At 41.8% G+C, this 17,918-nt stretch overlaps 1 protein-coding gene across 1 annotated transcript in view; it reads right to left on the reverse strand.

Moving 5' to 3' along the window:
• The window catches only part of LOC139560157 (excitatory amino acid transporter 5-like), a 78,559-nt gene that overhangs the window by 59,734 nt on the left and 907 nt on the right, over positions 1 to 17,918 (reverse strand). The window contains exon 2 of the mRNA XM_071376702.1: positions 11,294 to 11,373. Coding sequence (XP_071232803.1) covers positions 11,294 to 11,373 — 80 coding nt within the window. The remainder of the gene's footprint in view (positions 1 to 11,293; positions 11,374 to 17,918) is intronic.

Raw genomic sequence — 17,918 nt, forward strand, 5'->3', positions numbered from 1 at the left:
GGTCACCAAGCGCAACATAGTTTCAGCGTGTAAATCAGCTAGAAAGATGTCGGCATCGAGTAATTGTCTCTGGCCCCCTCCCAGTTAGGGGGAGTGATGAGCTCTACAGCAGAGTCTCACAACTCAATCGCTGGTTGAAAACTGTTTTCTGCCCCTCCCAAAAGATAGAATTTGTAGATAATTGGCCCTCTTTCTGGGACTCACCCACAAACAGGACCAAGCCTGACCTGCTGAGGAGTGACGGACTCCATCCTAGCTGGAGGGGTGCTCTCATCTTATCTACTAACATAGATAGGGCTCTAACTCCTCTAGCTCCACAATGAAATAGGGTGCAGGCCAGGCAGCAGGCTGTTAGCCAACCTGCCAGCTTAGTGGAGTCTGCCAATAGCACAGTCAGTGTAGTCAGCTCAGCCATCCCCATTGAGACTGTGTCTGTGCCTCGACCTAGGTTGGGCAAAACTAAACATGGCGGTGTTCGCCTTAGCAATCTCATTAGGATAAAGACCTCCTCCATTCCTGCCATTATTGAAAGAGATCGTGATACCTCACATCTCAAAATAGGGTTACTTAATGTTAGATCCCTCACTTCAAAGGCAGTTATAGTCAATGAACTAATCACTGATCATAATCTTGATTTGATTGGCCTGACTGAAACATGGCTTAAGCCTGATGAATTTACTGTGTTAAATGAGGCCTCACCTCCTGGTTACACTAGTGACCATATCCCCCGTGCATCCCGCAAAGGCGGAGGTGTTGCTAACATTTACGATAGCAAATTTCAATTTCAATTTTCGTCTTTTGAGCTTCTAGTCTATGCAGCCTACTCAATCACTTTTTATAGCTACTGTTTACAGGCCTCCTGGGCCATATACAGCGTTCCTCTCTGAGTTCCCTGAATTCCTATCAGACCTTGTAGTCATAGCAGATCATATTCTAATTTTTGGTGATTTTAATATTCATATGGAGAAGTCCACAGACCCATTCCAAAAGTCTTTCGGAGCCATCATCGACTCAGTGGGTTTTGTCCAACATGTCTCTGGACCTACTCCCTGCCACAGTCATACTCTGGACCTAGTTTTGTCCCATGGAATAAATGTTGTAGATCTTAATGTTTTTCCTCATAATCCTGGACTGTCGGACCACAATTTTATTACGTTTGCAATCGCAACAAATAATCTGCTCAGACCCCAACCAAGGAGCATCAAAAGTCGTCCTATAAATTCTCAGACAACACAAAAATTCCTTGATGCCCTTCCAGACTCCTTCTGCCTACCCAAGGACGTCAGAGGACAAAAATCAGTTAACCACCTAACTGAGGAACTCAATTTAATCTTGCGCAATAACCTAGATGCAGTTGCACCCCTAAAAACGAAAAAACATTTGTCATAAGAAACTAGCTCCCTGGTATACAGAAAATACCCGAGCTTTGAAGCAAGCTTCCAGAAAATTGGAACGGAAATGGCGCCACACCAAACTGGAAGTCTTCCGACTAGCTTGGAAAGACAGTACCGTGCAGTACCGAAGAGCCCTCACTGCTGCTCGATCATCCTACTTTTCCAACTTAATTGAGGAAAATAAGAACAATCCAAAATTTATTTTTGATACTGTTGCAAAGCTAACTAAAAAGCAGCATTCCCCAAGAGAGGATGGCTTTCACTTCAGCAGTAATAAATTCATGAACTTCTTTGAGGAAAAGATCATGATCATTAGAAAGCAAATTACGGACTCCTCTTTAAATCTGCGTATTCCTCCAGGGCTTAGCTGTCCTGGATCTGCACAGCTCTGCCAGGGCCTGGGATCGGGAGAGACACTTAAGTGTTTTAGTACTATATCTCTTGACACAATGATGAAAATAATCATGGCCTCTAAACCTTCAAGCTGCATACTGGATCCTATTCCTACTAAACTACTGAAAGAGCTGCTTCCTGTGCTTGGCCCTCCTATGTTGAACATAATAAACGGCTCTCTATCCACCGGATGTGTACCAAACTCACTAAAAATGGCAGTAATAAAGCCTCTCTTGAAAAAGCCAAACCTTGACCCGGAAAATATAAAAAACTATCGGCCTATATCGAATCTTCCATTCCTCTCAAAAATTTTAGAAAAAGCTGTTGCGCAGCAACTCACTGCCTTCCTGAAGACAGACAATGTATACGAAATGCTTCAGTCTGGTTTTAGACCCCATCATAGCACTGAGACTGCACTTGTGAAGGTGGTAAATGACCTTTTAATGGCGTCAGACCGAGGCTCTGCATCTGTCCTCGTGCTACTAGACCTTAGTGCTGCCTTTGACACCATCGATCACCACATTCTTTTGGAGAGACTGGAAACCCAAATTGGTCTACACGGACAAGTTCTGGCCTGGTTTAGATCTTACCTGTCGGAAAGATATCAGTTTGTCTCTGTGAATGGTTTGTCCTCTGACAAATCAACTGTACATTTCGGTGTTCCTCAAGGTTCCGTTTTAGGACCACTATTGTTTTCACTATATATTTTACCTCTTGGGGATGTTATTCGAAAACATAATGTTAACTTTCACTGCTATGCGGATGACACACAGCTGTACATTTCAATGAAACATGGTGAAGCCCCAAAATTGCCCTCGCTAGAAGCCTGTGTTTCAGACATAAGGAAGTGGATGGCTGAAAACTTTCTACTTTTAAACTCGGACAAAACAGAGATGCTTGTTCTAGGTCCCAAGAAACAAAGAGATCTTCTGTTAAATCTGACAATTAATCTTGATGGTTGTAAAGTCGTCTCAAATAAAACTGTGAAGGACCTCGGCGTTACTCTTGACCCTGATCTCTCTTTTGACGAACATATCAAGACTGTTTCAAGGACAGCTTTTTTCCTTCTACGTAACATTGCAAAAATCAGAAATTTTCTGTCCAAAAATGATGCAGAAAAATTAATCCATGCATTTGTTACTTCTAGGTTAGACTACTGCAATGCTCTACTTTCCGGCTACCGGATAAAGCACTAAATAAACTTCAGTTAGTGCTAAATACGGCTGCTAGAATCCTGACTAGGATTCTTGAAATTTGATCATATTACTCCAGTGCTAGCTTCCCTACACTGGCTTCCTGTTAAGGCAAAGGCTGATTTCAAGGTTTTACTGTTAACCTATAAAGCGTTACATGGGCTTGCTCCTACCTATCTTTCCGAGTTGGTCCTGCCGTACATACCTATACGTACGCTACGGTCACAAGACGCAGGCCTCCTAATTGTCCCTAGAATTTCTAAGCAAACAGCGGGAGGCAGGGCTTTCTCCTATAGATCTCCATTTTTATGGAACTGTCTGCCTACCCATGTGAGAGACGCAGACTCGGTCTCAACCTTTAAGTCTTTACTGAAGACTTATCTCTTCAGTAGGTCATATGATTGAGTGTAGTCTGGCCCAGGAGTGTGAAGGTGAACGGAAAGGCTCTGGAGAAACGAACCGCCCTTGCTGTCTCTGCCTGGCCGGTTCCCCTCTCTCCACTGGGATTCTCTGCCTCTAACCCTATTACAGGGGCTGAGTCACTGGCTTACTGGTGCTCTTTCATGCCGTCCCTAGGAGGGGTGCGTCACTTGAGTGGGTTACTGACGTCATCTTCCTGTCTGGGTTGGCGCCCCCCCCTTGGTTTGTGCTGTGGTGGAGATCTTTGTGGGCTATACTCGGCCTTGTCTCAGGATTGTAAGTTGGTGGTTGAAGATATCCCTCTAGTGGTGCGGGGGCTGTGCTTTGGCAAAGTGGGTGGGGTTATATCCTTCCTGTTTGGCCCTGTCCGGGGGTATCATCGGATGGGGCCACAGTGTCTCCTGACCCCTCCTGTCTCAGCCTCCAGTATTTAAGCTGCAGTAGTTTATGTGTCGGGGGGCTAGGGTCAGTTGGTTATACCTGGAGTACTTCTCCTGTCTTATCCAGTGTCCTGTGTGAAGTATGCTCTCTCTAATTCTCTCGTTCTCTCTTTCTTTCTCTCTCTCGGAGAACCTGAGCCCTAGGACCATACGTCAGGACTATCGGGCATGATGACTCCTTGCTGTCCCCAGTCCGCCTGGCCTTGCTGCTATTCCAGTTTCAACTGTTCTGCCTGCGGTTATGGAACCCCTACCTGTCCCAGACCTGCTGTTTTCAACTCTTAATGATCGGCTATGAAAAGCCAACTGACATTTATTCCTGATTATTATTTGACCATGCTTGTCATTTATGAACATTTTGAAAATCTTGGCTCTCTCTAATTCTCTCCTTCTCTCTTTCTTTCTCTCTCTCGGAGGACCTGAGCCCTAGGACCATACGTCAGGACTACCGGGCATGATGACTCCTTGCTGTCCCCAGTCCACCTGGCCTTGCTGCTATTCCAGTTTCAACTGTTCTGCCTGCGGTTATGGAACCGCCACCTGTCCCAGACCTGCTGTTTTCAACTCTTAATGATCGGCTATGAAAAGCCAACTGAAAATTATTCATGATTATTATTTGACCATGCTTGTCACTTGTGAACATTTTGAACATCTTGGCATAGTTCTGTTATAATCTCCACCCGGCACAGCCAGAAGAGGACTGGCCACCCCTCATAGCCTGGTTCCTCTCTAGGTTTCTTCCTAGGTTTTGGCCTTTCTAGGGAGTTTTTCCTAGCCACCGTGCTTCTACACCTGCATTGCTTGCTGTTTGGGGTTTTAGGCTGGGTGTCTGTACAGCACTTCGAGATATTAGCTGATGTACGAAGGGCTATATAAAATAAACTTGATTGATTGATCTTGAGAGAGAAGAGGAGCTGTCACGCCTTCTTCACAACTGTGCTGGTGTAAGAGGACCATGTTAAGTCCTTAGTGATGTGGACACCAAGGAACAGAGCCCATATCCAGGCACATTACGTTAATTACAACTTTTCTACAGTCATGTCCACAAAAACACTACAGTGAATACTACTGTAAAGTCTGCAAAAACACTACAATGAATACTATAGTATGTAAATATAGTAATACTACAGTCTTTATACAATAATATAGAGTATCAGATAAGTTGTAATTAACTATCATGTGCCTCTTTGGTAGCGTGGACTAAAGTTAACCCCTGCTATGCGTGTGACTGGGGGACTAGAACACTGACTGGCCTGGCCCTTCTGCTTAGAGGTGAGGAGGGAGGGAGGGATGGAGAGCAAAAGAGAGAGAGAGAGGTAGAGATAGATAGAGATAAAAATAGGGTGAGAGAGAGCAAGAGAGAGAGACATAAAAAGAGGGTGAGAGAGAGAGGGGGATCAACTTCTCATCCAGTCTTTGCCATAGCAAGGATTGTAAGTAGCTTATTCCGCAAAGCGTCCTGCATGTAATCAGTCCGTTTTCATGATTTGTTATTTCATTTTTTGCCGGTTAACATCGCTGCAGCCTCATGTAGCCAGGGAACAGAAGATTTTGTTCCAAAATAGAGTCAGACTGGAGAGAATCTGTCCGGCTCACCATTAGCAAGAACTTATCAAACCCCTTAAAACGGCATCAGATTTATAGTACCGCCACATAAATATTATTCCCTGCTTTTTCTCTGTGAGGAGAAATCAGGTGAAAACGCTTTTGACGTAGAAATTATATAATAATCACTTGTAGAACTGCACTGACATTCTGTTGCATGAAAGCCTTGCATAAACACCAACATTGCAACAAGGAGGAAAGGCAACTCACAGGACTTAGTGAGGCCAGGGGTTTTCAAACCTCTCCATGGGGACCCCCAGCGGTTCCATGTATTTTAAGGAGAAGTTTATCTATAATTCCATGCATAACACTTGTATCTTTTATCAATGTTTATTATGAGTATTTCTCTAATTTGATGTGGCTCTCTGCATTTTCACCGGATGTTTGTTTGAGACAATGCATTTCTGAACACCAATTTCAAATGAGGTTTTTGGACATAAAGATGAACCTTATCGAACAAAACACACATTTATTGTCTAACATGGAGTCCTGGGAGTGCCATCCGGTGAAAATCATCAAATGTTAGTGATTAATTTTAACGCTATTTCTGAGTTTTGTGAAAGCTCTCCTTCTTTGGAAAATGGCTGTATGTTTTTCCTTGACTTGGCGCTGACCTAACATAATCGCAAGGTGTGCTTTGGCCGTAAAGCCTTTTTGAAGTCAGACACTGTGGCTGGATTAACGAGAAGTTTATCTTTAAAATGGTGTATAATACTTGTATGTTTGAGGAATTTTAATGTTGAGATTTCTGTTGTTTTGAATTTGGCGCCCTGCAATTTCACTGGCTAGCGTCCCGCTAGCGTCCCACATATCCCAGAGAAGTTTTAACTATTCCTAAACTAGCATACCTGATTCAACTTGTCAACTAATCATTAATCCCTTGAATAAGTGAATCAGGAGAGATAGTTGAGGGCTACAACAATATTGTGAAACGTCGATTGCAACGCACAGGTAGAAGGTAAACGTGCTCCTGCAGGTTACCGCTGGATTTCTTAAAATCAAAAAATCAAATGTTATTTGTCACATGCGATGAATACAACAGGTGTAGACCTTACCGTGAAATGTTTCCTTACAAACCCTTAAACAACAATGCAGTTTTAAGAAAAATAAGAGTTGAGAAAAATATTTACTAAATAAACGAAGGGAAAAAATTTAAGGCGTTCTTGGGCACAGGGACTATGGTGGTCTGCTTGAAACGTAGTTATTACAGACTCGGCCAGGGAGAGGTTAAAAAAGTCAGTGAAGACACTTGCAAGTCGGTCAGAGTACACGTCCTGGTAATCCGCCTGGCCTTGTGGATGTTGACCTTTTTAAAGGGGTCCCGAGTGGCGCGGCAATCTAAGGCACTGCATCTCAGTGCTTGAGGTGTCACTACAGACCCTGGCTTGATTCCAGGCTGTATCACAACTGGCTGTAATTGTGAGTCCCATAGGGCGGCGCACAATTGGCCCAGCTTTGTTTAGGTTAGGGTTTGGCCGTGGTAGGCTGTCATCGTAATTCATTTGTTATTTAACTGACTTGCCTAGTTAAATAAAGGTTAAATAACATTGGCTACAACAAGCGTGATCACACAGTTGTCCAGAACAGCTGGTGCTCTCATGCATGCTTTCGTTTTGCTGCCTTGAAGCGCGCATAGAAGTCATTTAGCTCGTCTGGTAGACTTGTGTCACTGGGAAGTTTGCAGCTGGGCTTCCCTTTGTAGTCCGTAATAGTTTGCAAGCCTTCAATTTTAGTCCTGTAGTTATGCTTTTAAATATACTTAAGTATCAAAAGTAGATGTAATTGCTCAAACATACTTAAGTATTGAAAGTAAAAGTAAAAGTATAAATAATTTCAAATTATTTATATTGAGCAAACCAGACTGCAACATTTTCTTGTTTTGTTTAGTGAGTCCGCCAGATCAAAGGCAATAGGATGACCAGGGATGTTCTCTTGATACAGTAAGTGCATGAATTTGACTATTTTCCTGTCCTGCTAGCCATTCAAAATGTAACGACTACTTTTGGTTGTCAGGGAAAATGTATGGAGTAAAAAGTATATTATTTTCTTTAGGAATGTAGTGAAGTAAAAGTAAAAGTTGTCAAAAATATATATTGTAAAGTAAAGTACAGGTACCCCAAAAAAACTACTTAAGTACTGTAGTACTTTAAAGTATTTTTACTTCAGTACTTTACACCACTGACTTCCTTAATATTTGATTTTGCGCACCAACTGTTATTGTCAAATAGACACAGACCACCAACCCTTGTCTTACCCCAGCTGTTCTGTCTTGCCGATGCACGGAAAAAACAGGCAACTGTATATTAAACCATGAAGCTGATTAATAAAAAAAGACTTATTAGAATATAAGAATATAGAAACAGTAGGCCTATATTTCATTCAAACGTTTCACCTTATGAGGTTCTACTAGGATTACATATGGAAATGTTTTAAGATTGTCATACCATGGATCATTTAGCTATTTGATTTTGAATTGTAGGTCGCCTTTATGTATACATTTTTTTTATACAAAATCATTTGATAAAATATTGAATTTGGCCTTTACCACTATAGCCCATAAAAATTAATGGCAACAAAAAAAAGACAGTCAAAAAATAAATCATAAGGAATAAGGTTTTGAAGTGTCTGTCTTATATCTAGGAGATATATATCTAGGAGATAAAAGAAAGCTCCGGAAATATATACAGTGTATTGGGAAAGTATTCATACCTCTTGACTTTTTCCACATTTTGGTATGTTATAGCCTTATTCTAAAATTGATTAAATAGTTTTTGCCCTCATCAATCTACACACAATACCCCATAATGACAAAGCAAAAATTTACATAAGTATTCAGACCCTTTACAACTACTTTGTTGAAGCACCTTTGGCAGCGATTACAGCCTTGAATCTTCTTGGGTATGACGCTACAAGCTTGGCACACCTGTATTTGGGGAGTTTCTCCCATTCTTCTCTGCAGATCCTTTCAAGCTCTGTCAGGTTGGATGGGGAGCGTCACTGCACAGCTATTTTCAGGTCTCTCCAGAGATGTTCGATCAGGTTCAAGTCCAGGCTCTGGCTGGGCCACTCAAGGACATTCAGAGACTTGTCCTGAAACCACTCCTGCATTGTCTTGGCTGTGTGCTTAGGATCATTGTCCTGTTGGAAGGTGAACCTTCGCCACAGTCTAAGGTCCTGAGCGCTCTGGAGCAGGTTTTCATCAAGGATCACTCTGTACTTTGCTCCGTTCATCTTTCCCTAGATCCTGACTAGTTTGCCGCTGAAAAACATCCCCGCAGCATGACGCTGCCACCACCATGCTTCACCGTAGGGATGGTGCCAGGTCTCCTCCCGACGTGACCCTTGGCATTCAGGCCAAAGAGTTCAATCTTGGTTTCATCAGACCAGAAAATCTTGTTTCTCGTGGTCTGAGAGATTTTTAGGTGCCTTTTGGCAAACTTTACTGAGGAGTGGCTTCCGTCTGGCCACTCTACCATAAAACCCTGATTGGTGGAGTACTGCAGAGATGGTTGTCCTTTTAGAAGGTTCTCCCATCTCCACAGAGGAGCTCTGGAGCTCTGTCAGTGTGACCATCGGGTTCTTGGTCACCTCCCTGACCAAGGCCCTTCTCCCCCGATTGCTCAATTTGGCCGGGTGGCCAGCTCTAGGAAGAGTCTTGGTGGTTCCAAACTTCTTCCTGTAAGAATGATGGAGGCCAGTGTGTTCTTGGGGACCTTTAATGCTGCAGAAATGTTTTGCTACCCTTCTCCAGATCTGTGCCTCGTATCAATCCTGTCTCTGAGCTAAATGGACAATTCCTTCGACCTCATGGCTTGCTTTTTGCTCTGACATATACTGTCAACTGTGGGATCTTATATATACAGGTGTGTGCCTTTCCAAATCATGTCCAATCAATTGAATTTGCCACAGGTGGACTAACATCAAGTTGTAGAAACATCTCAAGGATGATCAACGGAAACAGGATGCACCTGAGTTCAATTTCGAGTCTCATTGCAAAGGGTCTGAATACTTCTGTAAATAAGGTATTTTTATTGATGAGGATTTTTTTTATTTAATCCATTTTCGAAGAAGGCTGTAACATAACAAAATGTAGAGGGGTCTGAATTCTTTCCAAATTCACTATGTGTTTTTTTTACACATATTTCACCCTTTATTTTCGTTGAGGTAAAACTGCCTCTTTACTTTTGTGTGGGTTACCTTGAGACGAGTCCCGTGACATTATCGTACTCATGAGAGTCTCCCCTTTCCACAGTGGGGTCATATTAGTTTGTATGCCAAACCTGTTGGACGCTAAAGAAGACTGATTTTCGGGATGTCTCATGGTCTGATAAAGACCACTGCAGCTCGACCACCTTCCACCGGGGGATGTGGAAGGCCGACATAGGCGCATGCGGGATGTAGCCCATGCAGAAAAACGAATATCTCTAGCATAAGCTGAAGCATTTTTATGGGATTTTTTTATTTTTATGTTACTTAGTTTGACGCACGAGTGAATCAACAGACTCTTAATTAACCTCTCTAGGGGGTGTGGGACGGTAGCGTCCCCACCTAGCCAACATCCAGTGAAATTGCAAAGCGCCAAATTCAAAAACAGAAATACTCATTATAAAGATTCATAAAACATACAAGTGTTATACATCAGTTTAAAGATTAACTTCTTGTTAATCCAACCACTGTGTCAGATTTCAAAAAGGCTTTGCGGCGAAAGCATACCATGCGATTATCTGAGAACAGCGCCCAGCAGACAAATCATTACAAACAGTTGCCAGCCAAGTAGAGGAGTAACACAAGTCATAAATAGCGATAAAATGTATCACTTACCTTTAATGATCTTCATATGGTTGCACTCACAAGACTCCCATTTACTCAATAAATGTTAGTTTTGTTCGATAAAGTCCCTCTTTATATCCAAAAACCTCTGTTTTGTTTGCGCGTTTTGTTCAGTAATCCACAGGCTCAAAGGCAGTCAAAACAGGCAGACGAAAAATCCGAAAAGTATCAGTAGAGTTCGTAGAAACATGTCAAACGATGTTTATAATCAACCCTCAGGTTGTTTTTAGTCATAATAATCAATAATATTTCAACCGGACAAAAGCTTCGTCAATATAAAAGGAAAAGAAGGAAGGCGCGCTCTCGGTCGTGCGCATGAAAAACCTCTGGGACACTGCAGTGTCCACTCATTCAGAGTGGTCTTACTCCCTCATTTTTCAGAATGCAAGACAGTAACTCATTTGATCTATAGGATCCTCAAGTTGTGGCAGTATTGGTTGTGTGAAGACCATGGAAGAAGAAGAATATTTCATTGTAGAGCACATTTCCCATGCTCAATGTGCATAAGAAAACTAAAAACAACAACAAAAACAGCAACAATACATCAAAACGTTTTTAAAAAACGATCACAATAGATCAAAACATTACCCGCTAATGCAAAATATACTTTACACAGATTAAGAAATCAAACCTTAAAAGCTAGCTTGAATGGGTAGGTCTTTAGTTATTCTTTAAATGAGGAAATTGAGTGTGTTCATGTCGTTTGCTTTTACATTTCTCAGCAGTCATATGTTGTTAACGCCAAATACACTCACAGTTCTGCAAACAACAGCAGATCTGCATGACCTGAAAATGTAATCTTGTAAATAAACAACAGCAAATTCTAGGACATACTGCAGCTAGTTTCCAAGTCAGAAGGACAGGGCATGGAAGTAGATGTAGTTGTTTTTTGTTGTTGTCAGCGAATACCAATACAAGCACAAATATTTTCCAAGTACTGTGTATGTGTGTGTGTTGGAAGGAGGGTGGGGGTTGTGTGAACTACCTAACTACCTAACTACCTATGTTGTGTTCCTACCTGGAGACGACGAGGGGCAGAATGAGCATCTTCAACATCCTCATCAGGAGCTCTCCAGGAAACTGGAAGTACATCACCTCCTACATAAACACAGAGAAGACAAACAGAGCAGGATGTTAGTTAGGGTAGATAGGTAGATAGACCTACTGTAAATATTGGGTAGGCTTACTGTAGTTAGGCATTTTGGATTTACCACACTGTAAAAAGCCAACTTAACCAATTCCTAAAGAATAAAGGCAGTAATGTACACGAAAGGTAAAAACACACTTAATGAGACCACCATCAGACCAACTCCTTGAATGGCCTACTCCGTGAAGTTTGCATATGTGTAAAAAAAAAAAAACACTACGTTGCTCAAAACATGTTTTTACCCTTAAGTGTGTGTACATTACTGTATTTATATGTCAGATATTGTTTTTCAACAGGAAAAGTATATATGTTTTTATTGCTGGAGTGCGTATTGAAGTATTTTAGAGTGGTGTTTCAAATGAGCACATTGTGGTTCTAAATTACTCAGCAACATAAAATGATCCCCTTTAAAACTTCAGTGGCAAGTTACATTGTGATACGAATGGGAATATTCAATCCAGATAAACAATTAAATAGGCATCTGTTAGTAAATACCTGAGAGGTGGATGTTCTATCATCTGTTCTACTGTATTTACCAAGACGGGAGGTGTTTACAATTCCTTAGGATGTGGATGTGAGGAGGATAGAGAGAGGGATGGTTGGGGGGATGGAGAGTAGTGGGAGAAAAAAAAATATTAGGAACAGAGAGGTGTGGAGAGATAGAGAGAAGGTTTTGAGAGAGAGAGAGAGAGAGAGAGGAAGGGAGAGAGAGGGATGAATTCAAACACAATACGTCTGAGAGATGATAACAGCTTTAGAAAGAGCTTTAGCTGTTGTTTAATATTGGGAAGGAAGAGGGGGCGGAAAGACAGGAGGAGAGGGAGATTAGATCAGGATCACTGCAGTCAAATGGCGGGCTGATTAGTAGTGAGTGTGTGTGTGTCACGGGTGAGAGAGACACACACACAGCTGGTATCAGGCCCTGGCATCTGCCGAACACAGGTGGCACATGCACACACTGCCCCAAGTATAACCACCTAATCCCAATAAATGAAACACCCAGTGACATTTTGGGAGGTTGATCATATCATAACCAATAAAGTATCGCTATACAACACCTGAAGGGTCATCTTGTATTTAATATCATGCAATACATCTGTTGCATGATAGCAGGACAGCAAAATGGGAGGGAAAATGGACCGGGGTTAGGGTTCAGAGGGTTTTACAATAATTGTGTGGAGATCTCGATTTGGGAAGATTAGTTTGAGCCAGTTGCTCTGAAGCCTTGTTTACACTGCAGGCGTTAATGCTCAAATCAGTTTTGTTTTTCAAATGCGTTTTGGAAACTGACTGTCCAAACAACAAGTTACACGTGACCAATCCAGATTTATGTGTGTTCAGACAGCAGTCATTTGCTGACACGGCTACGCTAGTTGTCATAGTAACGACGGGTGTGTTCAAACAAGTCCTTTTTTGGCTAGCCACAGCAGTCAACTAGCTATCTGTTTAGCATTCAAGCACATTCACAAATTTGTTTGTAAAGAATTATCAAGCTAGTTAGCTACCACATGTTCTTGTCAAACTGTCAACAGAGTAGCTAGCAAGCAACAAGATATGCCAAATAACAGTCTACCACTTGAGGGCAAATAAATCAGATTTGACCATTCAGACACGAGGGTGGCAGGTAGCCTAGTCGTTAAGAGTGTAGGGCCAGTAACTGAAAGGTTGCTAGTTTGAATCCCCGAGCCGACTAAGTGAAAATCTGTCAATGTGCCCTTGAGAAAGTCACTTAAAACTTCTTATCCGGTGAAATTGCAGAGCACGAAATTCAAACGACAGTATTATAAATATTTAACTTTCATAAAATCACAAGTGTAATACATCAAAATAAAGCTTAACTTGTCAGATTTCAAAAAGGCTTTACCGCGAAAGCAATGAAAAACATATTTCAACCAGGCAGGTGCGACACGAAAGTCAGAAATAGCGATATAAAAAGTGCCTTACCTTTGATGATCTTCTTCTGTTGGCACTCCAAAAGGTCCCAGTTACATTACAAATGGTCCTTTTGTTCAAAAATGTCCTTCTTTATATCCATAAAAACACAGTTTAGCTGGCGCGCTTCAGTCAATAATCAACCCAGTTTCGCCCCATCAAAATGCATACAAAATGAATGCCAAACGTTACTAACAAACTTTTCCAAACAAGTCAAACAACGTTTATAATCCAACCTTAGGTACCCTAATATGTAAATAAACAATCAAATTTAAGACGGAGAATCGTATTGTCTTTACTGGAGAAAAATACCAAAGACCGCGCTCTCTTCCACGCGCTTGGAAACACTACAGCCAAAATGGGAGCCACCTAGAAAAACTAAACTTTCTGGCAAATTTTTCCAAAAACCAGCCTGAAACTCTTTCTAAAGACTGTTGACATCTAGTGGAAGCCCTAGGACCTGCAATCTGGGAGGACTTGGCCTTATAATAAAAGTGATAGCCATTGAAAATAGGGGTATCAGTTCTGTTATACTCACATACATAATTTTAACAGTTTTAGAGTTTTCTATCCAAATCTACCAATTATATGCATATCCTAGCTTCTTGGCCTGAGTAACAGGCAGTTTACTGTGGGCACGCTTTTCATCCGGACATCAAAATACTGCCCCCTACCCAAGAGAGGTTAATCCTAACTGCTCCAGTAAATCGCTCTGGATAAGAGTGTCTGCTAAATGACATAAATGTGAAGTTGTATGGCCAGGAATCAGATTAGTATCTGCTTTCAAACAACATACGAAGATGGCTTGAAATATCCGATTCGATGTGCTTTTGGGCTGTTCAGACTACAGGAAAAAGAACCGACTCAAATATGCATAAAAATGTGATTTTAGTGACTTCAAACTGCCAGAGTGAACAAGGCTTAAAAGCAGTGACATCACAGTCTCTCAAATGAAGCAAATTATTAATCTGGTTAATTATATTAGACGATCCTTTTGCTATAGGCTAGTTTTAGGTGGCGGGAAAAAAGGTATATAAACCATTCCCATCTCTCAGTGTGAGAAACAGGAGACATACAACACAAACAAACATTCAATTGTTCCTCCCTCTACCTCAACAATGTGTATACTTTGTATGGTTTGTTTTTTTGCGCTAGTGCAGAACAAACCATTGTCGGTTTGAGAAATAACCTTCAAGACAGTGGAGGGGGAGAGTAGGGGTGGTGTTATGTTGTGTGCAACCAATCCACTTACTCCCCCACTCCCATTCCCTATGACGACATGGCTACACCCCCAGGACCTCCTCCACCTCCAGTACTCTACTTTCTCCTACCCACTCCACCTCACAGCAGAGAGAGGGGATAGAAAACCAACTCTCATAACAAATAATAGTATAATATTGGTTACCCCTCAAACATTTCCTTTGCTTCCCCTCCATAGTACAACATTAGTCTAATCCATGTAAAATAGCTACTGGATTCACTGTGACTCTGTAGCTGCGTTTAGACAAGTAGCCCAATTCAACAACAACAAAAAATCACTCATTGTTTTTTTGACCAATCAGATAAGCTCTGAAAAATATCTGATGTGATTAGTCAAAAGACCAATTGGTGAAAGAAAGATCAGAATTGGGCTGCCTGTCTAAACACAGACAGGCAGCCAAACACAGACAGGCAGCCTTGTGTCTGTGTTTGAAGAGGCCTTGGGAGGGTTTTGGTTTTTCTGTTAAAAGTAGTTCCTGAAAAGCTACTCTTCTGTCTAAGAATCTTGGCCAAAACGTGCCTGTTCAAGGGTGCTGTATTTCTGCTCGACCTGGTGGAGCTCTATCTGCAGTACTACAAGTGTCTTCAAAATATCCAGCATTTCTTTCGTTTATATGACTGACCAAGTGGGAAGTTGCTTCCCACTGTGTTCTCCTAGGCTGCGTTTATACGGGCAGCCTAATTCGGATCTTTGGCATTAAATGATCTTTTTGACCAATCAGATCAGATCTTTTACCAATAATTTGGCAAAAGATCAGAATTTTGCTGCATATGTAAACTCTGTGAGTAGCAATTGTGTTCAAGAGAACACTGTGAGTAGCAACTAGCCAGAAGGTAGGAATGGAGCACAAAGCTCAGTAAAAACAACCAACAACATCCCACTTGGTCAGTCATATAAACGAAGGAAGTGCTGGATATTTTGGAAGGCCATCTCGAAGAAACGTGTAATTCCACCACGAGCAGAAATACAGCACCTTTGAACAGGCATGTTTTTGGTAAAAAATTGAGACAGAAGAGTAGCTATTGAGGAACTACTTCAACAGAAAACCAAAACCCTCCCAAAGGCACCATTAGATGCCTCTTGAATTCCACTTTGTTGATTTTCCCATCATATTCTTCTAAGTCTCCTCTCCCACTTATATGACAGCACCAGAGATAACGTTTTTTTGGGGGGGGGGATCTTTTTGGGACTAATGTTTAGAACATATGGAATGTTCAAAGAAAACCAACTAGGATGTTTAATGTCAGTAATGAGTAGCTCTTATCACCATCACTACTACTGTAAACCGAAGCCATTTCCTTCTCCTTGTTCTCTTATCCACCAGTCTAATGGATCTTTAAATGGTTGCAATGTTGTGGTATTATCAGAGCTTCAGACTCTTATCAAATATACTACTTTGACAAAATCCACTCGGTCTCGTGGGCTACATACAGACGGTAACTGCTGGAAGAGATATCCATGTTTTGTAACTTCATATTATTTTGTCCCCAGGAAACCCTCCTTTTCCAATTTGGGATATTATTTTCTGCAAAGTTTGTCATCTCCATAGATGTACACAGTTGTTTTTCCTTCTTGAATTATACACTGAGTATATCAAACATTAGGAACACCTTCCTAATATTGAGTTGCACCCCAACTTTTGCCCTCAGAACAGCCTCAATTCGCCGGTGCATGGAGTCTACAAGGTGTCAAAAGCGTTCCACATGGTTGCTGGCCCATGTTGACTCCAATGCTTCTCACAGTTGTGTCAAGTTGGCTGGATGTCCTTCGGGTGGTGGACCATTCTTGATACACACAGGAAGCTGTTGAGCGTTAAAAATCCAGCAGCGTTGCAGTTCTTGAAACAAACCGGTGCGCCTGGCATACCACGTACAAAGGCACTTAAATCTTTTGTCACATACACAATCCATGTCTCAATTGCCTCAAGGCTTAAAAATCCTTCTTGAACCCGTCTCCTCTCCTTCATCTACACTGATTGAAGTGGATTTAGCAAGTGACATCAATAAGGGATCATAGCTTTCACCTGGATTCACCTGGTCACTCTGTCATATTTTGTGCACTCAGTGTACATTCTAAATCATGTATAATGTCACATAACCAATTATTCATACACTCCTGTTTTATTACGTCAATCATTGAAATTACATGATACCAGTACACCGGTACACAATGTAATAAGACAGTCACTAAGAACAAACAGTCAATGTTCATTTTCATAACCCACAGGGCTGGTGGATTGTCACGCCCCCCATGTGTAAAATTAGCACAGCCGATTGTGTGTCGTAATTACCTTTGTATATTTAATTTGAACAGAATGCCCTCAAAATGAACTTAGTCCAATTTCAATGTATTCTGTTCTTTATCTGATAAACCAGCGAATACCATTCTTGAAGCTGGTCTAGCGGGTAACTCTGCAGCTCCCCACCTCTCTGTATCCCCCTGTCTTATTCAAATCTATCTCTGTCCAAATCAAGTGAATATACCTTTTCAACAAATATTGAAAAGAAAAAAAACAGGGAAGGACAGCAGTCTGCTGCTCTTATAGCCCATCTATGTGATTCACAGCTAAGCCTCCACAGCCACAGCGACAGCCACTGACAGACTTCATCTCGCAAATATGGAGCGCGGCTGATGAGACGATGTTTACTTTGAAAACAAACACGTACAGGACAAGTGAAGCCAAACGAATCAATAGGGACAGGATCGGAGAGCATTACCCGACAGCATGAATCACTGGATGAGTTGTGTTTGGAAAAGTTTGAACATTAACATCATTTTTTAACTGAGTATGCCAGCTATTTTGTAAACAGAAAATGTGTCTCTTTTCATAAGTCAGTCTGATCGGTGTCATCCTAGAGACAAAACCGTGATCTAGCCTCAGGTCTAGCCACTAAGCAACAGCAGCCAATGGCACTGCGACATTAAAGAGCAGAGAGGCTTTGTTGGATAGTCTGTATTCAGCAACAGCTTATAGAGCGATCTCCCTCTTTCTCAACCCCCTCGGCTCTCTGCACCCACCTCAGCGCTCACACACCTACAACATAAGTGTGTGTGGTAATTCACAATTCAATCCCAGTGTTGAGGTTGGTATTGTCACTTGGTAGTACAAGACGGTGGTCGTTTTTTTTCACATGGTAGGACAACAGCTGTGTTCGAGGAGAGGTTGGTGTTAAGAAAGAGGGGAATGTTTGGGGATATTTTTGGGAGGACACAGTTCTTATGTAAGGTGTTTTTCAAGGATAGGAGGACAGGGGGACCAGCGGACAGGGAGAAGAGGGGGCAGCAGAGTTGTGGGTCAAGGAC

Source organism: Salvelinus alpinus, chromosome 30 (assembly GCF_045679555.1).
Source record: "Salvelinus alpinus chromosome 30, SLU_Salpinus.1, whole genome shotgun sequence".
Lineage (NCBI taxonomy): Eukaryota > Metazoa > Chordata > Actinopteri > Salmoniformes > Salmonidae > Salvelinus > Salvelinus alpinus.